This window comes from Carlito syrichta, unplaced genomic scaffold (assembly GCF_000164805.1).
Source record: "Carlito syrichta isolate Samal-C Ts95f unplaced genomic scaffold, Tarsius_syrichta-2.0.1 Scaffold313468, whole genome shotgun sequence".
Classification (NCBI taxonomy): Eukaryota; Metazoa; Chordata; class Mammalia; order Primates; family Tarsiidae; genus Carlito; species Carlito syrichta.
Genome location: NW_007257564.1, coordinates 293968 through 318808, shown reverse-complemented (window position 1 = coordinate 318808; position 24841 = coordinate 293968). Strand labels below are relative to the sequence as shown.

General features: G+C 39.5%; 1 protein-coding gene across 3 annotated transcripts in view; it reads right to left on the bottom strand.

Moving 5' to 3' along the window:
• Positions 1-24841, bottom strand: part of GNG2 (G protein subunit gamma 2) — a 125402-nt gene that overhangs the window by 20937 nt on the left and 79624 nt on the right. Inside the window, exon 2 of one of the 3 annotated variants that reach the window (XM_008070512.2) lies at positions 20620-20685. The exons of 1 other annotated variant lie outside the window; for it this stretch is intronic. Coding sequence is in view for 1 of the 2 variants with exons in the window: in XM_008070510.1 (XP_008068701.1) it covers positions 11523-11550 (28 nt within the window). In the remaining variant the exon portion in view is untranslated. Of the gene's footprint in view, positions 1-11522; positions 11598-20619; positions 20686-24841 lie in introns of those variants that run through there. One more of the 3 variants, XM_008070510.1, reaches the window with a different exon arrangement.

The following is a 24841-nucleotide window of genomic DNA, read 5'->3' as shown; positions in this document are numbered from 1 at the left end:
TACCCTATTTTATTTTCAGTGCTCATTTCCCCCACATTCTGAACAGGTCTTGCTCTATGTCAAGGTGCCATATGCTACTTCAGACCAACTATGTAAATATGCCCCTTGAGGTCATCAACAACCAATAGTGTAGCAATATTGAAGAACATCAATTTGACCAAAGTGCATGACCCAAGAAACAAGAAGCATTAAACACTGCCTCAGTCAGTGCTAGTGGGATCTTGTTTTGAAGGCATTGTATCAAGAACCGTGACTTCTGCTAGCTTTGGGAAATCTTTTTTTATCTAGGGATGAAGTAGGATGAGGTTACTTATTTTAAAAAGGAAAGAGAAAACACAAAACCTGGGGAAAGAAGAATAACCCGTAACAAATTCTGTATATATATATTTTTTTACCTGCCCACTAAAATCAAGAAACACTTTTTGTTTTAATTACTAAAACAGCAAGTCTATAAATGATCTCCTTTAGTAGTTATTTCTTGATATCTAATTCCTCAAGACAACAGAAATTATGTATAACCTCTGTAAACATACAAGTCCCTTCCTAGAGTGTTATTTTATAAAGAAGACCGCAAAATAAGCCCACCAGCAGCACTTACAGAATACATTGGAGGATAATTAACTGTTCTCTCAATTTATTTTCAAAGAGTTTGGAGACAATAAAATGGGAGGGAAGATTGAAGGAATTTTTGAAGTCACAAATTTATCTGAACTCTACTTTGTACTCTTGAAGATGAAGGGAGGAAGAATTACATGTAAAAGCACAAAAATAAAAGGAGACTTTAGCCATTATGATTTCATCAGCATGGTTACGGACCCAATCATCTCAGCCCCACAGGGAAATTATATCTCCCCCCCACACAATTAAACAAACATCTAACAGCCTAGAAAGACTTCACAGGACCAAGATAAGAGTATTGACTAAACAGATAGGATAGCCTAACTCTTTCATTCATTCAAAACTGGAAGCAGCCATGACCCTGAACCCTGTTCTGTCTGCGTAGCCAATGTTTCTGCCAAAGTAGAATTAATCCATCACATTGGAATGATCATAAAATTACCAAATCCTCTAGGCCTGAGGGAGCTTTGGGAAACTGGCCAGCTACTTTTCTGTACTTGAATCTATACCAGATGACAGTGACCTGTGGCAGAGAACACATCTTGTCTTTCAATACCTCTTCCTAATACCTCTTCCAATACTGTTTTTTTCCTTTGTAACAGAGACCACAAGAATTCTGAATTTTAATGAGGTATATTTTGCTGAAAGATACATTTCCAATCCTCCCTTATAGCTAGGTATAGTTAGTTACATGACTAAGTTTTGGTCAATGAGATAAAAACAGAAATGTTCTTGAAGGGTGACGTTGTACCCCTTGCCTTTCCTTCCACCTGCTACTAGCCTAGAGGGCATCTGTGTTGACCATGGTAGTCGATCTTAAACCTCTAGAATGACAGCCACACTCGGGTAAGCAGGAAGGATCTGGATCTTTACTGACTCTGTGAAGACACTATGCCAGCTGTGGACTGGCCACCTTTGATAGGAAAGAGAAATAAGTGCCTATCTTATTTATATCACCATTAAAGGTTTCTCTTTCATTCGCCAACAAACTTGCTATGACCTGATTAAGTGACCTATTATTTTCATTCAACTGTAAAGGGAAGTATGTGTCCTAGGAGGCAGGGATAGAAGATGTCTTAGTTCTATTGTGCTGGAACATATTACTACAAATGTTGGGGCTTAAATAATACAAACTTATTATCTTAGAGTTCTGGAGATCATTAGTCTGATTTCATGGCTGTGCTAAAATCAAGGTGTAATAGTGCCGTGTTCCTTCTTAAGGCTCTATGAGAGAATCCATTTCCTTTTCTTTTCTAGTCTCTAGAGGTTGCTGGCATTCCTTGGCTCATGACTCTTTCCTCCATCTTCAAAGCTGGCAAAGGTGAGCAGAATCCTTTTCACATCATATCACTATGACCTCTTCTAAAGTCACTTCTCCTTCTGACTCTGATTTCTCTTTTGTCCATCTCTTCTACTTTTAAGGATCCAAGGATAATCTCTCTACTTTAGGGTAGCAGTGAACAACCTTAATTCCAACTGCAACCTGACTTCTTTGTCATGCAATATAATGGATTTACAGGTTCTGGGAACTGGGACATGAACATCTTTGGGATGGGAGTGTTATTCCATTTACCATGGAAGATCTCTGTTCAGGCAGGGAAGGGAAGCAGAAAGGTGGGGAGTTGATAGGGGAATGAAGAGGGTAGGGTAGGACTTTAGAAGTGAAGGGGAGAAAACACATTTGAAACCTAAATGTACTTACAAGAAAAAGTAAATGAACATAGGCTTTGGTTTGTGCTCCTAGTTTTAGGCAGCTATGTTCTGAATGTTCTTATTTTGCCATGTGACCCAGGCAAAGTCCAGTGTCACTTTTAGAATCAGTTAATGAATTTCCTCCCTTTTCACATCCAGTTGTTTTCCCATAAAAGCAACAAAGAAACCCCGTTCTTGAAAAATGGAAGACCTGCCGAGTCCTAGACCAGTGTTCTAAAGAAGTACTTATTTTCCTAAAAGGTGACTGTGGCATTTGGGCAAATGGTGAGATTCAAGGAAAATTGACACTGAGTCCATTCTTGATTTCAAGTTACTTGGAGGAGGAAGGCAAATATAATAGTAAAAAGCTCTTTAGTTTTAACAAAATATTAAACTCATGGTATCCTAGAAGCAAGTGGCTTTGTCTATGCTATAAAAGACAACAACATGCATGCATTCATGCTTTCTAGCTATTTCCTGAAACACCAGAGAGTAGAGTCAACCAATGAAGGAGTAGGATGGAAGAAAGAAAATAGCGCCCAGTCATTGGTTAGGAGTAGAGCTGAGGTGACTGCAGTTGGAAACACTTGGGGCAGAGAGAGGCAGCATGGAGAAAATGTGAATTAATGTATGTACTCCCTTCTCCAATATCAGTTTTTGGGTGCTTCACTCCTTTACCCCCAATCGTTTTTTTCTTCTTTTTTTGTAACCAGTTTCTTTTTCTTTCTCTTTTAAGCCAGCCCTAATGGAGACTGTACATATATAGATTTCCCGGAATTCACTGAATTATCCCACCTATGTTCTTAACACTTTCTCTTTCTTCCACTTTTCTCCTACATCAAACAACTTATATCTGAATATAAGTTGTTAGTTGCTTTTGATTTGCCCTCATCTATTTTTCTATCCATGAGCGTGGTCCACAACAGAAAACCTTCCCCACCCCTACTGTGAATCACAAAAGTCCAATTTTAAATACCGTGTTTCTAGATCTTCTAGATCATAATTTTCTGAAATTCATTTCCTTGCAAGCCCTTTGCTCATGTTATGATTTATGCAGAATTTGATGGTCAAGCAGAAGAAACCTTATACACCACAAAATGTTAAACCTGTGGCACCCTAGAAGCAAGTGGCTTTGTCTGTATTATGAAAGATAACATGTATGCATCCATGCTTTCTAGTTATTTCCTGAAACACCAAGCGATATACCTCTATATTTGAGTTTATTTGAACTCTTCCAAGCCCAAAGTCAACTATCGCAAAAACAAATGAACAAAAATATAACTACAATGTAAGAGGAAGAGAAGAAAAGTCACTCTTATATTTGACTATCTTTACCTACTGTAAAAGAATCTCTACATCATCACTGATTTTTTCCTGACATTTTTATTGTGGTAAAATATACAACATAAAATTTACTATTTTAACCATTTAAAAACATATAGTTCCAATAGTATCAAGAAGTCCTTATAACTTACAAAACTGAAATCCCATAATCATTAAACAATAACTTCCAATTCCCTTCTCCTCTCAACCCCTGGCAACAACAATTTTATTTTTTGTCTCTATGAATTTGACTACTTTTTTCTATCTCATATAAGTAGAATCATACAGTATTTATCTTTTTGTGACTAGCTTATTTCACTTGGTATGATGTTTTCAAGTTTCTTCCATATATGAACTATGTCAGAGAATCCTTCCTTTTTAAGGCAGAATAATTCCATTGTGTGTATATAACACAATTTCTTTAACCATTTATCTATTGATGGCACTTTGGCTGCTTTCACATTTTAGCTACTATGAAAAACTCTGATAAGAACATGGGTGTTCAAATATCTTTTCAGGACCCTGCTTTCAGTTCTTTTGGGTATATACCCGGAAGTGGAATTTCCAGGTTATATGGTAATTTTATTTTTAATTTTTTTGAGGAACCACTATAATGGCTTTTTATTGTGGCTATACTATTTTACATTCCTACCAACAGTGGACAAGGGTTGCAATTTCTCCACATCCTTGCTAACACTTGCTATTTTCTGGGTTTTTTTTTCTCTCTTTTTTTATTTTTTTTTTGAGTTGGAGTCTCACTCTGTCGCCCAGACTGGAGTGCAGTGGCCGCTCCCGGAAACCACAGCCTCGACCTGCTGGGCTCCGGCGATCCTTCCGCCTCAGCCTTCCAAGTAGCCGGAATTACAGGCATGTGCTACCACGCCCAGTTGATTTTTTGATTTACTGTAGAGATGAGGTCTCACCGAGTTGCCCAGGCAGGTCTCGAACCCACAGGCCCAGGCAATCCACTCACTTCAGTCTCCCAAAGTGTGGGTTAACAGGCTGAGCCACCGAGCCCGGCTACTATTACTAATTTCATACTCTAATATTTGGAGTTTTATTTTTTGCTTGTTTTTTGTTTGTTTGTTTGTTTTTTACTGTGATAAGAATAGATAATACAAGATCTACCCTTTTAAACATTTGTTACGTGTACAGTGCAGTATTGTTAACTATAAGTTCAATACAGCAGAATTCTCAAATTTATATCACAACTGAATTTATATCATTTATGTATCACAATTTATATAACAACCTGTTGGTAGGAACTCTACACTTTTCCCCCCACCCAGACCCTGGCAGACATATTTCTATTTTCTGCTTCTATGAATTTGGTTATTTTACGATAACTTATGTAAGTAGAAATAAGGAGTCTTTATTATTTTGTGATTCTTTCTTGGCATAATGTTTTTCAAGTTTACATATCCTGTCACATATAGCAAAATGTTCTTTTTATGACTGAATAATAATTCATTGCATGTACATAGTACATTTCTTTATCCATTTACATTGATAGAATTTATGTTTCTAACACATCTTGGCTACAGTGAAAAACATTAAGGTGCATATATCACTTCGAGATTCAAATTTTATTTTTTTGAATACATATTTAGAAGTGGCTTTACTGGATCATATACTAATTCTATTTTTCACATTTTAATAATCTTCATACTATTTTCTATAGGAACTGCAACATTTTACATTTTCACAATGTTGTACAAGAATTCAACTTTCCATATATACTTACCAACATTTATCTTTTTTTTTGATGGTGGATCTCCTGATGTGTATGGTTTTGCCTTCCATGTGATGATTAGTGATGTTGAGAATCTTTTCATACATTTGTTGATTATATGCATATCCTCATTGGAGAAATGTATGCTTATATCATTTGCTCATTTTATTCAGTTATTTGTTGTTTATTTTATTTGTTCATTTGCTACTGAGTTAGAGTTTTAAAAAATATTTTGGATATTAGCCTCTTATCAACTATATGGTTTGCAAATATTGTCTCCAATTCTGTAAGTTACTTTATTTTCTTACCTTGTTTATATATTATTTTGCTGCACTGACGATTTTTAGTTTGATGTGGTCCCACTTGTATTTTTGGCTTTAGTTGCCTGTATTTTTGGTGTTAAGATCCAATAAATCATTTTCAAGATCAACATAAAAAAATCTTTTCTTATATATTTTTTCCTAGGATGGTTACAGTTTCATAGTTTTAGTTAAATCTTTTCTGAATAGTGTAAATATTTTTACATATGCATATGAAATGATCCCAACATGTGTTGAAGAGTCTATCTTTTTTTTTTTTTTTTTTTTGAGTTGGAGTCTCACTGTCGCCCAGACTGGAATGCAGTGGCCGCTCCCGGCCACCGCAGCCTGGACCTGCTGGGCTCCGGTGATCCTTCCACCTCAGCCTTCCAAGGAATTATAGGCGGACGCTACCACGCCCGCTAATTTTTTTATTTATTGTAGAGATGAGGTCTAACCTGCCCAGGCGGGTCTCGAACCCGCGGGCTCAGGCAATCCACTCACCTCAGCCTCCCAAAGGTGCGGGATTACAGGCTGAGCCACCGAGCCCAGCTCTTTTTTTTCTCTCTTAATAGAATCCATTGCAATGAGTATGAGGAGGTGTCTCATTGTGGTTTACATTTGCATTTCCCTAATGATTAATGATGTTGAGCATCTTTTCATGTGTTTATTGGTCATTCACATATCTTCTTTGGAGAAATGTCTGTTCAAGCTCATTGTCCATTTTTGAAATGAATTGTTTTGCTGTTGTTGAGTTTTAAGAATCTCTATATATTCAGGATATTAATCCCTTCTTAGATATGTGTTTCACAAATATTTTCTCCCATTCTGCAGGCTGCTACTTTGCTCTGATAAACTGTTCATTGAAGTACAAAAATTTTAACTTTGTATGAAGTCCAATTTGTCTATTTTTGGTTGTGTTGTCTGTGGGTCTCTGGTATCACATATAGAAAATATCATGAAGCCTTTGCCCTGTGTTTTCTTTTCTTTTTTTTTTTTTTTGAGTTCGAGTCTCACTCTGTCGCCCATACTGGAGTGCAGTGGCCACTCCCGGCCACCGCAGCCTTGACCTGCTGGACTCCGGCGATCCTTCCACCTCAGCCTTCTGAAACCTGTGGTTTCTTCCAAGAGTTTTATAAGTTTAGCTCTTGTGTTTATGTCTTTCATCCATTTTGAATTCATTTTTGTTCATGGGTTTAGGTACAACTTTATTCTTTTGTCTGTGGATACCCAGTTCTCCCAGTACCTTTCGTTGAAAAGATAATTCTTTCCCCCATTGAATTATGGACTGAGATTCATATGTTGAAGCTTAATCCCCAGGATAATGGTATTTAGAAATAGAGTTAAATATCATAGGTCACATGGGTAGAATCCTCATGAATGGGATTAGTGCTCTTATAGGAAGAGACAGAAGAGAAATGATCTTTCCCTCTCTCTCAGTTATGTGAGAAAACGGGGAAAGATAGCCGTCTACAAACTAGGAAGAGAAACTGACCATGCTGGCACCTTGATCTTGGACTTCTAGCCTTTAGAACTGTGAAGAAATAAAGATTTGTTCTTTAAACCACCCAATCAATAGTATTTTTGTGACAGCAGACCAAACTAAGACAAATGATCTTGGAACCATCGTCAAACGTCATTTCACCATATATGGAAGCGTTTATTTCTGGGCTCTCTATTCAGTTCCATTAGTCTATATGAGGATTGTCTCTCTTTATGCTAGAGTCACACTATGTCATTACCATAGTTTTATAGAAGTTTTGAAATCAGGAAGTTGTTCTTTTTCAAGATTGTTTTGGCTATTTGTGGTCTCCTAAGATTCCATATGAATTTTAGGACGAATTTTTCTATTTCTGAAAAAAAAAATTGTTGGTATTTTGACAGGGATTGCACCAAATCTGTAGATTGCTTTGGATAGTGTTGGCATTTTTTTTTTTTGAGTTGGAGTCTCACTCTGTCACCCAGACGGGGGTGCAGTGGCTGCTCCCGGCCACCGCAGCCTCGACCTGCTGGGCTCCGGCAATCCTTCCACCTCAGCCTTCCGAGTAGCCGGAATTACAGGTATGCGCTACCACACCCGGCTGATTTTTTTTTTAATTTATTGTAGAGATGAGGTCAGGCGGGTCTCGAACCCGCGGGCTCAGGCAATCCAATCACCTCAGCCTCCCAAAGGTGCGGGATTACAGGCTGAGCCACCGAGCCCGGCATAGTGTTGGCATTTTAACAGTATCAAGTTTTCTACTCTATTAACATGGGATGTCTTTTTTCCATTTGTTTATATATTCTTTAATTTCTTTCAGCAATGATTTTTAGTTTTCACTGAATATGTCAGGGATCCCCAAACCCCAGACTGCAGATCAATACCAGTCTGTGGCCTGATTGGAACCGGACCACATAGCAGAAGGTGAGTGGCCAATTAGCAGAGCTCTGCCTCCTGTCAGATCAGCTATGGCATTAGATTTTCATAGAAGTGTGAACCCTATTGTGAATTGCGTATGCAAGGGATCTAGCTTGCATGTTCCTTATGAGAATCTAATGCCTGATGATCCCTCCAACACACACTTTCCTTCCCCTGTCTGTAGAAAAAAACTGTCTTCCATGAAACCAGTCCCTGATGACAAAAAGATTGGGGGCTGCTGGAACAAGTCTTTTACTTCCTTTGTTAAGCTAATTATTAGGTATTTTATTCTTTATGATGCTATTGTAAATGGAATTGTTTTCCTTATTTCCTTTTCAGATTGTTTATTGTCAGTGTATAACAATGACGATGGGTTATGACAACTGGAGATGCTACTGGTGTAGAGTGAGCAAAGGTGGAGACTCTAGTGGCCTGAGAATCATTACTGATTCTCAGTGGGGAGGAGGAAAACGTTTTCTTCCTCACTCCCTCCAACAGTGTTGAAAGTAATTACATACATGAGAAGTGTTCTTGAGGAAAGGTTGTTGGACCTTGGAAACATAATGGGGTCGATAAAAAAGGGTTGAGAGAGTCCCATTAGATGCTTAGGCAGTTTCACCAGGGAAGTACAAACACACATCAGACATTCTTTGCTAATGTTCCTGTTTCATTTTACATGTAGCCCAAATTGTAGTAAAATTATTATTTTTTTTAAGAGAGAAGGAAATGGTTAGAATCCATTAACCACTGAAGTAACTCTGAAAGAAATCTGCTGAGAAGATGATGTAGACAAATTTCCAAAAGAGACACACCTCTTAAAGACAAATGACACAAGATCTTTTTAGTTAAAAAAAAAGTGGGTGACTCATTCCCACACGTGGCCACCACCCTACCCCATTAGCCTGGTCTTTGTGATACACTGGAGCCTACCAGGAGCCACCACAGAACCACTCCAAAGACACATCCAGCAGAGGACTCCACCTCTTCTAGGAGTTGCTGAGGCAGAGAGAAATAGAATCAGAGTCTGATTCTCTTAGGGAAACTAAATTTCTGAAGCCACTCCTGGAACCTCAGAACATTTCTGGGAGTCAGCTGGAGTGATGATCAAAGGTTAGTAAGTGCTACAGCAACATTCTTTGGTCCAGCAAGCTGTTTTGAGCCTAGCACCTGCTAACCAGCTAACCATTAAATCACTGGGCAACCAAGGTATAGCATGAAATATGAGTGGATACACTTTAAATCTGAATCGGAGATCATAATACCAAAGGTTTATTCTTTCAGAATTCCACAGCCAAAATCGTCCCCAAATTCTAATAATCTATCCTCTGGAAATTCCAAATGGGATTCAATCTTTTCTCCATGTCCTGCACTAGACTCACAGGCAGTGGTACTCAACCAGGAGAGGTACCACCTTTTAGAAGGCATTAGGAAATGTGTGTGAGTGGTTTGGGTTATGAGAACTGGGGGTGCTACTGGCTTGGAGTGAGCAAAGGTGGAGGAGACTCTAGTGGCCAACAGCATGTCAGGAAACAATGAATTGTGCTGCCCAAAAGGACCACAGTACCCTCAATGAGAAATACAGAAGAACATCCCCCAAATAGCCACAAAGCCATGCATACAAAATTTGCTCAAATAAAGTACTCCATGTGGAAATATTCAACTTACTGGGCTATTATATTCTTATGTCTTATGATCTCTATTACCTTTCCAATGGTGAATAAGTGTTAAGTGTTTATAACTCTCATTAGTATTATAATGCTTTATGGATATCTGGTCCCTGCCCATTTAAAACAGAACAGAGTCTCTTTCACACAGTATAAGCAGCAGAATGAGGTAATGTTGGGTTATATTTGCTAGTAAGCAGAAAGGATATGACAAAAATCCCTAGAACAATTATAGAAATTGTCTGTAAGAGATTGGTAGAATTCTGAAAGAATGTCCTAATTATCCCACCTGAATTCCAACCCAAAGAATAAGACAGAAGGAATTTTATTCTTTGTAACTGATGAGAGGAATGTCCCCTGCCTCCACTGGAATATGAGAAATAGGCCTGTTATGGAATAATAGCCATCATATGAGATTTCTTTTTAAAAAATAGATTCAGTACTTTAATTTCTTTTAGGAGGAACTTTTCTCTTAAGAAACCATACATTTTCTTGTCATTTATGCTTGGTAGTAAACACACAATCCTTTATTTCTGAGGCACAAAGATAATGCTTGGATAATGAGATATTTGCCTTAGAGTACGTAGGTTAATTGTGGAGGATTTCATTTTTTTCATACTTTAATGGTGTTTTTTAAGGGTGGGATCCAGACAACATCCCCAGGGCCTTTAATTTTAATTACAGCTGTGTGTTCCTCAGGACTGTGTTTTGATATTTGCAGTAGATGCTGAAGGATTTTCATTTAATTGTTTTGCATATTTACAAGTTAGGATTACACTGGCAATAAAATAAACAATTTCTAGATTTAGACACAAATTGGAGATTTATAGTCTCTCAGTCACTTGATGATATCTTTATTATTCTCATTTGTCAGTTAGCCACATCATTGGTGATTGGTTGTTAGGTTGCTTTTGAATCAGAGGACTAATTTCAAAATATTCCAATTTAGAATTTTTCAGAGCTTCTGCAATCAGTCATCTGGATAGATGTCTTTGTTAACTGCTCATACCACAATGCAAGTTTAGCGTGGTCATTTTTGTCACTCACTTTTTTTCATCCTTGCTCTAATTTATTCTGAGGCAAGTAAGTACATTGATATTATATATACACCAATATATATTAGCTTATATATTATTAAATGATATATAGACATCATATAATGGATATTATATATGTGTGTACTAATTAGGTTGGTATGTATACTAATATTAGATTACTGGAGAATATACAGCTAATATCCATTCTTGTAAAGGGCTTTTACACACAGAACACTAGTGAATGTATCCATAGTGACTGCAATGGGAATTGTCAATCAAATAATTGTAAAATATAATTCTGCCAGCTTTGGGGGTAGTTTTTTGTCAGGCATCTTTAACTATTACCAGTTGGACACTTTGATCTTGAATACAACAATAGCAAATTTGGATCTCTGCTAATCAGCAAACACTAATTTCTTTTGGTTTACCAGCCACCAGGGACATTTTAAATCAGTAAGAGATTCACTGGGATACTCACTGCAACACATGTTATTCAAGTCCCAGAGTTTCTGGGTTGGAATCCACCTTGTGTGCTCACTTATTTCTCATTCATCTCATCTTTCAACAGTTGGGTATGTCACCGAGATCTTTTGGATGTCACAATATCCTGGTTTCCTCACTTGCCTTTGCTCATTTTTTTGAGCAGCATTGTGGCAGTTTGGGATGGAGACTAAACAAGGAGATGAAATAGAGTAGGAGAGGCCAGGGGTATATAAGATAGGTGTCTACACCAATGGGCATGGAAGAGCTTGGAATCACCTTGGACTCCACGAGCACTGGTTTTCATTTGAAGAGGGAAGGTCAGGGAAGGCACAAGGAGAGATCTGCCCCTGGGTAACTTCAGGGAGCTCACAGGAGGACCAGAATGCAGAAAGCAGGACCATACAATGCTGGCCATGGTGAGGGACGGATCTGTAAACAAAACAAAACAGGAGCCTTCTGAGCTCCTCCACCCTTCCTCTGTCCCCTCTTCCTCTGTCCCTCCCGCCCCATCTTTTGGTGCTTCTCATTTCTGGAAATTTGATTTTACAGGGCCAAAGCTCTGTTCTTTCACCAAGGACCAAGGAATCACACTAACATGAAGATTCACTTGTAGACCAAGAACTAGCCATGTGTCAGGAACTGGGCCAAGGGCTTGAAAGCATCATCCAGGTTTTTTTCCTCACAACAACTCAAGAGAAATGACCACCACATCCCAAACATAATAGCAATTTTATGGTCTGTAGTTATAGGGAGAGTGAATGCAAAAGCTGACAGGGTGGAAGCCTTAACTACCAAACCTACTTGGGGGTCAAAAAGGGAGAAAAGGGACCAAGGAAGCAATATATCAACATATCGACTGACAATCCACTCTGGACTATTTCCATGTGGGTTTTGCTGGAAAGTTGCCACCTACCAAACGGGAGAAAGACAAAATAGCGTGTATCTTCCCTCCAACCAGCATGGGAGCTGTCTATGTTGTGTCAGTAGAAAGTAAGACACAACACAGCTTCCCTGGCTCACACAGGTGCCAGAAACCATCATTTGAAATGACAGCTCTCTGCTTTCCAGTAAACTGCTTGTTTTTGAAAACTGTAACCTTTATAAAATGCAGCCGTTCTCTCTGAAAGAGTGTCACTGGCTAGCTGCTTTTAACAAACTTGACAAAAAAAATAGTCCCTGAAAAATGTTGATTTCAAAGTCACGGATTTCATGAATTTCGTAAAATGAAACAGAAATGAGTAAGCCGTGTTGCAACTTTAAAATGACACTGTAAGCTTTTAGTTTTTATGTGAACCTTGGGTAAGGAAATGGCTCGTATCTATAAATGAGAGCTGACATTCTTAGATGCTAGGTGGGCTTTGTTCACTCCAAGGAAAAAAGGAGTACTTTGTATGGTATATGTTGGATTTTTCTTTTTATGTATATATATGGAAGCCCAGACCACGAACCAGTAGGGTTTCAACACAAGAGAAATAATAAGCTAGTTTCCACAGAAATGGCTCTGTCAACCTACTGATGTCTAATACTCTGCAGCAGCAGGCCAGGAGGATCTGACAGGCAGCAGCCCTCTGCCTTCTTGCAGGAAATTATCTACTGGTTAATTAATTTCGTTATACAAAACCACTGCTTCAGTCCTAAACCCTCAGTGGATCTCAAGCCTGAGGCAACCCCTGAAGTTCAGAAAGACTTCCCTGGTCGTGCCTCCCCTGTCACTGCCCAAATGGTCTCTTAGGCTTACAAAATGGTAACATAAGAAGTCCTTTGGTGAGCAAAGAGAGGCTAGGTGCCCCAAATAAAACCCGGGCTTCTTCCCCTCAGGTTTGTTTCTCATTACCGTGTTGTCTGGGGATATTTCTGGCGGCACAAGTGACAGATGGTACAAGAGTGGCAAGATGTGCCAGGAGACAAAAGAGCTGGACTCTAGTCTGCTGATACTTCCAGCTGTTTTACAGTGAGAAAAATCATTTAATCTTTCTGGGCCTCAGTTGTTCAGCCATAAAGTAGGAATAACAGTTCCAGGATTGCACATGCATGTCTCATGTTTGTGACAGTGCATTGTAAATTACAGAGTGCTGTATAAAAAGAGGGACCGAACAGAAAACAATAACCACCATTTGTTTATGGAGCAACTACTAAGTACTATGACCTAAAATATATATAATCTCCACTCTGTGCAAAAAAGAACATGAGAAAAGAACCAAGAAATAAGAAGAGAAGAGGGAAAAATCTATGCATACAACCAACCATGACACTATTAATCAAGAACTTAAATAATAAGCGAGAACTTAACAATCCTAAGTGGGGAAGGGGAGTACCTTTTTTAGGAGGCAACTTGGTAAATCTTTACATACAATTTTGAAATTTCTAATTTTCATGGCCAGCCTATCAAAGAAATGGTGATTATTGGAAAAATCAACTGCGATTTAAAATGAGTTAACAAGGATTTATTGAGTGCTTGATGTGCGTGACCCCAGAAGCCAATGCAAACCTAACACAAAGTGTCTAAGGAAACCAGCCCCTGAGCAAATGTGAGACCGTATGTGTTACCTCAATAATTCTAGGAAGGCTCTTTCTTTCATAGTTTGTAAAGTTTTTCCGTGGCTGCAGAGAAAACTTGCAAGCCTAGAGCCCAAGGCTTCCATAATGGCCTGCTACTTCCTCCCTTCTCTGTCCTGTATCCTGTACGTAAAGGCCCAGCAGAGCACCCGTCTCCTTTTATAAGCTTAGTATCAGAGATGGGAGGCGGTACATTTTTCTCTAATTCATTTTTTAAAAGATCCTTCTCTTATAAAAGAAATACACAGTCATTTTTAGAAAACTGAAAAGCATAGAGATTCAGCAAATAAAAATCTCCTACACTCCTACCACCTGTAGACAATCATTTAATCTTTAATGTCATTTTTCAAGTTCCTTTCCCCAACTTGGAATGGTTAATTTTTTGTGTCTAAACTCATGCTGGGAAAATAATATTAACTAATATACATAATCATTTGCTGGGCCCCGCATACATGGTGACTTTCTGGGATGATTTCTTATTATCTACACAGCAAGACTTACCACCACTCCTCTACTTCCTTTAGAGAATGAAGTTAATTTTTCCCCATTACTCAAGTGTCAAATTTTGTATTTCATCTTTTTAAAAAAATTATTTTATTTTTAAAATGTGGGGTACAAATAAGGGTCAGGTACATATGTGGCCATCATACAGGTAAAGTGTTGGTACCCTTATTGATGTTATGTGTCATCACCCCCTGCAGTATCCCACTACTGTCAATCCCTTTCTTAGGTATTATGATAAATATTCAAGGTCCACTTATGAGTGAGTACATGTGGTACTCAGATCTTTGTTTCTGTTATAAATCACTGAGTATTACAGACTCTAATTCCACCCAGGTTGCTGCAAAGTTCATAATTTTATTTTTCTTTGTGGCTGCATAACATTCCATCGTGTAAATGTACCACATTTTCTTCATCAATGTATTTCATCTTTTAAGGCTATTAACACATCTCTGATATGAATAGTACAGACCCATTTTTATTTTTTCAATCAATATGGGCTTTAAAATTATTTTTCTAGGTACATAAATAAATTGCCATGCCAATATCCCTTTGATCATAAGGAGTGACTAGAGGAAACGTAGGAAATTAATGATGAAATGACAAGTAGTCTTTTCTTTTACTTTGTCACTAAGGAAAGGCGTAGACAACTACGGCCCATGGTGATACAGAAATACTCTGAGCTGGTGGGGAGCAGAATCAAGAAAAGGACCCTTTTCTACAAATCAGCTGCTTATTTGCCATCTCTTGAAAGGAACTTGTTTGAAAAGTTGACTTGAGGACCAAGGGTTCATCTTACAGGTACTATTTTTTAAGTCGGGTTTTTTTCAAGGTCTAATTTATATGCATGAAAACTCACTCTTTTTTATGAGCCAGTCGATAGGAGGGATTGACAACTGTGTATATAGAGTTTTGAAACCACAATTGCAGAGACATTTTAAGGAGCTATTTATCCACCTCAGCTGCTCATATTCTTTTTCTAGCTTACCCTCATAGAAAACACTTTTGAGACAAGTCTCAGGTACCAAGATCACTTTAGAGAAAGCAAAGGCTATGAGCTTAACTGGCCTTACTTAATATATACCATGGAGTCATGGAGTTCTTAAATCTCAGAGTTTAGCAGGACCCTAAGTATCTTGCAGAACTATCTATCCAAAACGGACATCTCTTTTATAACCAATGATTTAATGTACTTGAATTACTTGTGACACAGGTTTAGAAAATTCCTCCCAAAGCATGGAACCCAGAGTGACACTATGTTTTATTTAACATGTTTTGTTCAGTTTTGGCAACCCCTGGGGGGTTAATGAAAGCGGGGCCTGATAGGATAGGTGAATTAGATAGGGCTTGAGGATTTTTCTAGAAATGAGTAAGTTAGAAAATGGATCCTCTGCAAATTTATGCCACTGAGCCTTAAAGAGAGATTAAGTATGAGACATTTAAAACCCACTGAACCGTGATCCTTATTTCACAGGCAAAAGAAGCTTAAGGGACAGAATGATTAAATGAATTGCCTTAGAAAACATAGCTATGACAGAGTGTCAGAACCAAGGATTTAAAGTCAGGTTTAAGATACCTGGTTAGATGCACTTTTTTTACTGTTTCTCGAATGTTTGTAACATCTTGCTACCCTCCAAATTGTGAGCATTATTAAGGTTTAGATTTCTCACTAAGTTGTCTTTACTTCCCCTCCAAGATATGGTCACTACTAGAGAAATCCTATTAAAAGGAGAGATGTGTGGGAGTCAGTGAAACAAAAATAATATCCTCCTCTCTTTGTTGGCCCTTTGTCTTCCAATGATGAACACTGAGCATTAGTGAGACATTCCAATGTCTTTAGCAGAAAGGAACTGGGCTTGAATATCCCACCTTAGTTATTTTTGTACACTGTTTAACAAGACTAAAGAGCCATCAAATTTTACAAAGGCTCCCTGATTACTGTGTGAATTGTATTTGCTAAGCCAGTCTTCACACTTTCATAAAATAGGTTTAATGTTGTGCGGAAGGAGAAACAAATAATTGCGTAGATCTCCAGGGACTTTTTAGAGGGCAGCTCTTTTTTTGTAAATGTGGTACCTTGTGATGAATATGTGACAAGAAAGACAGAGGGACACTGAAGTATCAGAGATCCAAGGGTGCTTAATGAGTGGATGGTCCAAGCTACTAAGCCCATGTTTATAGAGTATGAGAGGCTGTGTGAGGTTAACATGGAGTGTACTGAATTCTGAGGTTAGGACTCTGGATTTGAGTTTCAACTTTGCTGAGTGATCATGGGTGAATTATTTCACTCCCCTGGGCCTCAGTTTCTCCCTTTGGAAAATGAGAAAACTGAGGTAAATGATCGCTTGATTCCACTTCTTTTTGCCATTTGTTCAAGAGACCTGATATAGTTTCATGTCTGACACTACATCAGTGAGTCCCACAGCTCTGTGACTCTCCCAACAGAATTAAGTTTCAGCCCATACTCCAAAATGAAATGTACAAGGAAAATGGAGAAAATGCAGGAAAGCCCTAAAGCCAATAGGACACCAACTGGTTGGAAAGGCGATTTTCAAGTGCCCATTCTCGGGAGGGCATTTTCTGGCTCTCCAGATCACTTCCACTGTGCCCTGATGCTCATGATTCTTCGACTCCATCAGAACTCCAGTCTACTGAGTGTGGGGTCTTTATTCACTGTCCCTCAAAACCTTCATGCCCTCACATGCCTCCTTACCAGGCCCAGGTTCTAGGGGTCACTTCCTCTCAGCTCACAGCACTCCTACCTCTTTCTTCCTCCAACATACTGGCTGATAAAATCCCCAATCCTGGTTGGACCCAGATCTCAACCTGGAACAACTAGAGTGCTGAATACACACACAACCATAAGGACTGGTCTCACTTAAAATTTATAGACAGGCCAGGTATGATGGCTCACGCCTGGAACCTCAGCACTTTGGGAGGCCGAGGTAGGATTGCTTGAGTCCGGGAGTCTAAGGCCAGCCTAGGCAACACAGCAAGACCTCGTCTCTAAATACAAAAAAATGAAACAAGAAAAATTAGTCTGTGGTGGTGGCACACTCCTGTAGTCTCAGCTACTCAAGAGGCTGAAATGGAAGGATCACCTGAGCCAAGAAGATTGAGGCTGCAGTTATCTGTGATCATGCCATTGCACTCCCGCCTGGGTGACAGAGTGAGATCCCAGTGAGTGAGTGAGTGAGAGAGAGAGAGAGAGAGAGACAGAGTCAGAGAGGGAGGGAGGGAGGAGAAAGAAAAATAAAGAAACAAAAAGCAAAAAACAACAATAAAACCTGTTTTTGATTCCACATGCCAGAATCCTAGCCAGAATTCCAGTTTTTGGCTTTCCTTTACAGACAACTTGAAAGAGTTGTCAGTCCTTGCTGCATCTTCTCCAATTCTTTCTTTTTATCTACCCTGTTCCTCCACTACTCTACTGAAACTACATTAGTCCAAGCTACCAGTAGGCCCAGTTTTCAGTTTGCTAAATCCAATAGTCACATCTCAGTCCTAACCGTATTTGACCTCTGTCTTGGTTTGCTGTGGCTGCGGTATCAAATTCTCACAAACCTGATGGCTTCAAATAGCAGAAATTTATTCTCTGACGGTTCTGGAGGCTAGAAGTTTGAAATTAGTTTCAATATGAAGGTGCCAGCAAGACCACCCTCCCTCCAGAGGCTGTGGGGAAGGATCCATTTCTTGCCTCTTCCAGCTTCTGACAGCTGCCAGCACTCCTTGACTTGTGGTCACATCACTCCAATCTCTGCTTCTGTGGTCACATGGCCTTCACTTCTTCTGCCTGTCCTCTCCCTCTGCCTCTCTAAGGATACCTATGATCAGATGTAAAGCCCACCAGGATAATCTACGATAACCACTCCATGTCCAGGGCTTAATTCCATCTGTAAAGAGCCTTTTCCCTTATAGGTGACATTTATTGATTCAAGGGATTAGGACCTGATATCTTTAAAAATCATTATTTAGGCTATGACAAACTCCTAGCAGCATTCAACACAGTGGATTTCTTCATTTTTCTTAAGTACTTTCTTTACTCAACTTCAACAGTGCTTCTTTTTGATTCCTTTACCAATTCTGTTTCCTATTTCTATGAGTTTGACAACTTTGGATACCTCATGTAAGTGGAATCATTCAAGATTTGTTTTTTTTGTGACTGGCTTATTTCACTTAGCATAATGTCTATAAGGTTCATCCATGTTCTAGCATATGACAATATTTCCTTCTTTTTTAGGGTTAAGTAATGATCCAATGCATGTGTATACCACCTTTTCTTTATCCATTCATCCACTGATGGACATGGGTCGCTTCTACCTTCTGGGAATAATGCTGCAGTGAATGTGGGTGTACAAATATCTCCTCAAAATCCTGCTTTCAATTCTTTTGGATATATCAATTCCAGAAGTGGAATTGCTGGATTATACAGTAGTTCTATTTCAATTTTTTTTTTTTTTTTTTTAGGAAACTCCATGTTATTTTCTATAGTAGTTACACCATTTTACATTTCTACCAACAGTGCACAAGAGTTCCCATTTCTCTATGCCCTCGCCAACACTTGTTATTTTCTCTCTTTCTGGGTTTGTATTTTTCCTGTCAGTTCCCTCTCAATCTCCTTCCTTGGTTTTAAACCTTTCCCTGACCCCAGGTCTCAGAGCATTTGTACTGTACTCTTCTATGTCAGCACTTGTTCCCCCTTGGTGATCTCATTCACTTCCATGGTTGTAAATACCCTTTCTTTGTATGTGTCCCTTAATTTTATATCTTGGTCACCAATCTTGCCTTTGATCTCCAGACCCATGTATCCAATTATCTACTCACACTCTCCATGTGAGTGGGCACTTCCCACCTGACATACGCCAAGCCAAACTCTTAATTTTCCTACTCCAAACCTGCTCTTCCTGCAGTCCTTCCCACAGCAGTCCATAGCAGTTCCATTCTTCTAGTTGCTCAGATACAAAACGTTAATGGTGTTCTTGCTGCTGCTTCTTTGCTTTACGTCTCACCTCTAATCTACCGGCAAATCCCCGGACTCCTCCTTCAAAACATATCCAGAATCCAATGTCTCCTCACTTCTACTGCTACCATACTGGCCTAGCCACCTTTATTTCTTGCTCAGGCATTTCAGCAGCACCCTGCCTTCCCTGATGCTGCCCTTGCATCTTCCAGTCTGTTCTTCATTCAGCAGCAACTGGTGCATTCCTTTTAAAGATATATCAGAATGATGTCAGTCTTCTGCTCATAATTCTCCAATGGCTTCCCATTGCACTTGGAATAAAAGCACAAATCCTTTAAATGACCTCCAAGACTAGCCTAGGCAACATAGAGAGACCTTGTTTTTATTTTTAAAAAATAAAAAAATTAGCTGGGAGTAGTGACATACACCTGTCGTCTCAGTTACTCAGGAGGCTGAGGTGGAAGGATCACCTGAACCCAGGAGGTCGAGGCTGCAGTAAGCCATGATTGTGCCACTGCACTCCAGCCTAGGTGACAGAGTGAGACCCTGACTCAAAAATAAATAAATAAGTAAATAAAAATAAAAAATTAAGTGTTCTTTAAGCTCTGAATGACAAGGTCCATGGGCATCTCTCCGACTTCCTCTTCCACTAGTCTTTTCTTGCTCACTGCAGTACGGCTACAGTGTCTCTTTGCTGTTTTTTGAATATGCAAGCTTGCTCCTATCCCAGGGCCTTTGCACTTCCTGATCCCTCTGTTTGGAATGTTCTTTCAGTTCATTTCCTTATAGGTGTCTGCTCAAACATCACCTTAGAGACCTTCCCTCCTTCCTGTCTAAAAAAACACCCCTTCTTCTTGCATCTCTCATCTCCTTTCCCCTGCTTTATGGTCTTTCTTGGTATTTACTACCACCTAGCATATATTTTACCTTAAATTTTTTTTATTACGTGTACTGTCCACTAAAATATTGCTGGGAGCACTGGTACCTAGAATAGTGCCTGGCTCATAGTAGAATGAATAACAGTTTTCATTTCAGTAACTATTTGTAATATGTATGAATGAGGGAAGGAATGAAGGAGTGAATGAATGAAACACACATAATACCTTTGTCCAAAGAGGGTTTGCTTCTACTAATCTTTTGTAAATGGGCCTTGAGAGGTTTGGCACTTTGAAACTTTAAAAGAGCTTACCGAAAGTTAGCTTTAAAATAGGTTTTCCCTTGGACTCTAAACATCACTCTTACCTGCAGGACAGGGGATTTGATGGTAACTTCTAAGGGCTTCTTCTGGGGCTTATTTGTTCCATTTAGTTTTTAGGCCATCAATATAGAATGCTAAGTATAATAGTGAAAGGTTACCTTCAATGACACACTGTATTTTCCTCTGTTTGGGGAAACACTTCTGAGGCAAACCAGACACAGATTCTGCAGATGAAGAGACAATGGAGAGATCAGGTGACCTGACCAAGGTCAAACATGGTAACCAGAAGCTGATTCCCATGTCTCTGAGAATTGTTACTTGTACTAAAAAAACCCCAGGAATCAGTATAATTTTTTATGCCAGGTCTTTTCTGTGAAAATGACTAGTTTCCTCTATAAAGTAGGGCCAAGGATAGAGCTCACATCTGGAATCATTTTGTTATAGTGAGTACAGATAAGTCAGGGTCCCGGTTACTATGTCCCCCATCACCAAGAAACACAGCAGGATGAGCTGGACAAGACTTTTGTGGTCCTGGAATGAAGCAAAGCAGACTCTGCTAAGAGGAATGAGCGTGTTGTGACTATATTTGTACAGTGCATCAGCCCAATACGCCAAAGGAAACACACACAAAAAAACCCAGAAGACCAACACAGACCTGGCTAGAACATCATTCCCTGGCTCAGTTATTCACAGTGTCACACAGGTTATGGCTAAGAACAAATGGGCCACTTCACAGAGAAGGGGTGGTGGTGGATTGGTATAGAAACATAATCTGGAATTTCTAGAGATAGATGCTTTCACTACCAGTGAATTTAAAATTATGGTGATACATTTTCTTCTGGCTGGCAAGAACAGATAATGTCATCCTAGCAAATAGTTTTCCAGAGACACGGAATCACCTGTAAACATTTTCATTTATCTGTCAAACTGTCATCGGATTAACTTGCGTCAATGTCTACTGCTGGCCTCTTAACGTCGGTCACATATCTCCTTTCATTTTCCAGCTGACCAAGCACAGACGGATCAAGAAATTCCTTCGGCAAATTGATTCAGTCTTATCCTAAGGATTTTCATGAAAATTAAACGAAAAACTGAGTAGGAAGGAGAGGTAGATATCACTCTTAGTTTGAACACTCATCTATTCATTAACCCTGTGTTCCTCCCATCGTTTTTGGCTCTAGGTACCTAAGGCTTATGTTTATGGCTAATGCCTGGTATTTTGTCTTTGCCTTTTTCCTTGCTTGGAGGAGCAAATTTTGCAGCAACTGCTAGAAGGTTCTGTGATGTATGAATACTCATTCTGGAAACCCCGTGTGTCCTGTAAGGTTACCTAGTGACTCTCAGTTCTCAGCATCCTCACACTCTTTTCACTTCTTCAGTAAATGTTAGATGAGTCATGCAGATTTGAACTGCACCCACCACCCAGGGTAGACAGGTGAGGGATGAACGGAAATGGTCAGTGGCCCCATTACAACAGCTATTTGGAAAAGCTGGAAAAGAACCCAAACAGCCCTGTATCTATGCCAGGTTATTTGCTGGGCTTGTCACCGAGGTGACTTCTAATTAGGCAATTTTTTTCAGTGGTCTCATAAATACTTTAACATGACAGGGTCATCTGACATTTCTACCATCTGGTCCTACAAACCCTAAGATCAGGAATCCCACTGGCTTGGGCAATGCTTCTTACTCCTGCATTTCACAAATACATACATGTCAGAACAGAACCTTTTAAGAATAAAGTCTTTTAAACGTCCCAAAGTTACATTTTGGTGAGAACAAAGAAAGTGTATCATTTATAATGGGCTGTGGTTCCATTCCCACACATCACTGTGATGGTACACAGGCTGAAAAAAGGCAAACACCCCACAGGGACTGCTGCGGAGACTTAGTATTTCCACTAAGTATTCTGGTGTCACAACAGAAACCTCAGGATTCTAATTACAAAAGGGGGTTGGTTCATCCTTTCTTCTTGTTTGCAAAATACAACACAAGTTCTAAAAACCTGCAGCCTTCCTTTTCATAACAGTTCTTTATTTCTACACATCTAGGTGGCCTTATTAAATCAAACTGGGCAATTGAATAGAACTTTTCTGCCAGTCTTCTGGGACTGCTTTTCTTTCAAATCTCAGTGTCATCAAGAGAGTTCAGACTTGACTACTTAATGTGCCACAGAGTTTTTGGAGCAAGGGATGGAATAAGGACTAGTGTGCAGCCCCCATTTTCAAGGAGCTTACACTCTTAAGGTAAAAACAGACCCATAAATAGGCAATTTAAATATGGTGTGGATTGGACTCAGATAGGAGAAAGCCCAGGGTAGTGGAAGCACCTGGGAGGAGGCACTCTAACCCATTTTTTTTTTTAGAGAGGAAGAAAAATGTATAATACTAATGTGAAATATGGTGATCTGTTAGATTAAGTAAGAGTTTTTCTCTAGTGAATAAATACAAAGCTCAGTGCACTCCTTCAGTGTACCAGCAGAATGTGATTTTTCGGGTCTTATAAAGTCAGACACAATGGTTCAAGTGATAGTGAGAAAGACAGAGGAGTTTGAAAACAAAGATATCAACAGTTCTCCCTAGGTTTAGTTTATTTATTATTATTATTTAGAGACAGGGTCTCACTGTGTTGCCCAGACTGATCTTGAACTCTTAAATTCAAGTGATCTTCCTGCCTAGGCCTCCCAAAGTACTGATATTACAGGCATGAGCCACTGCATCTGACCATGTCCTTAACTTTAGACACAAATTTGATATTTGATCCTTGGCCACCTGATAGAGATAGACTGGAACCACAATTTGAACCAATGACAGAAAGACTAGGATCTGCCTGATTTTGGAGGTCTACTGTTTTTGTTTGTTTGTTTTTTTACTTTATCTTATAAAGTTGTAGGGTACAAGTCATGATTAGGTACGTAAGTAATCTCTGTGTAGGTGAAGTTTGGACCTCCAGCTGGTCCTCATTTCCCCTGGTTTAGGACCAGGTATCCTTTGTGTAGTTATGTCCCCCCGCCTCCTCACCCCCCCACCTCCAGTAGTGTCCCTCAATGGTGATCCCTCCCTTGTGCTTTTGTGATAAATATTCAGGTTCCACTTATGAGTTGAATACTGTTGTTTACTGTAATTCACCCAATGGCAGCTGGGTCTTAAATGAACTGGAGATTCTGACTTACAAAAGAAGATCTAAATTTTGAGAATTGTAGTACTTTTAAATTGGAGAATAGGATCAGAATAAATAAGTGTAGTGACTGTAATTCAAAATGACTTCAGCTCCCGATAAGCAATAGAAATTTGATCGCAGACAAAATGTTTCTCATGTTGCTGGACGGACTATCCACGTAAATAAAATTATCTGAACAAATGGAACTGCTAATAGTCAGAGCAGAAAAAACATGAGAAAGAAGAAAGGCTTCTACTAATCAGCAGCCCAAGAAAAGGAACCAGCTGACGTGCATTCAGCAAGTCACCTCAGTTCGGACCACAGCATCTGCCTTCAAGGGCGACCTCTTCCTGATGGATGAAGACTTTAAGGTAAAGGTACTCATGCTACTGCACAAATTATTTATTTATTTTTATTTTTATTTTTTTGAGTTGGGGTCTCACTCTGTCACCCAGGCTGGAGTGCAGTGTGGCACGCTGATGGCTCGCCACAGCCTCAACTTTCTGGGCTCAGGCAATCCTTGCGCCTCAGCCTACTGAGTCTCTTGCTTACATTATTGATCAGGTCATAGGTGAATGAGCCTGAAAATAGAGAAATGCAAATATCTGGCACCTATATGCAGTATTTTTTCAAAAAGATTACTGTCTTTAGTGATTTTGAAACCTAAACTATTATTATCAGTCTATTTTTTATTAAGACTTTAAAAGAAAAGTGCTGGGATTACAGGCTCAGTGGCTCAGCCTGTAATCCCAGCACTTTGGTGGGCCGAGGTGAGTGGATTGCCTGAGCCTGTGGGTTCGAGACCGGGCCAGGCAACTTGGCGAGACAGCGACTCTACAATAAATCAAACATTAGCCGGGCGTAGTAGCGCAGGCCTGTAGTTCCAGCTACTTGGAGGGCTGAGGCAGAAGGATCGCTGGAGCCCAGCAGATCAACGCTGGGGTGACCGTGAGTGTGCCACTGCACTCCAGCCTGGGCGACAGAGTGAGACTCCAACTCAAAAAAAAGAAAAAAAAAAGCAGTTGGTAAAGGGTAGTAAAACTAGTTCTTCAAAAAATCAGACATTTCAGTGGGAAAGTGTTGGAACCACCATTCTCACGTGTCAATGGTCATTTTGAGTCTCTTGTGGCATGCTGCGCACCAAACGGGTGGCCTACGTTTCTGCCCTTCAACCCTCAACTACCCCTGAAAACATTGGTCTGAAGCTCATTCCACAGGCAGATA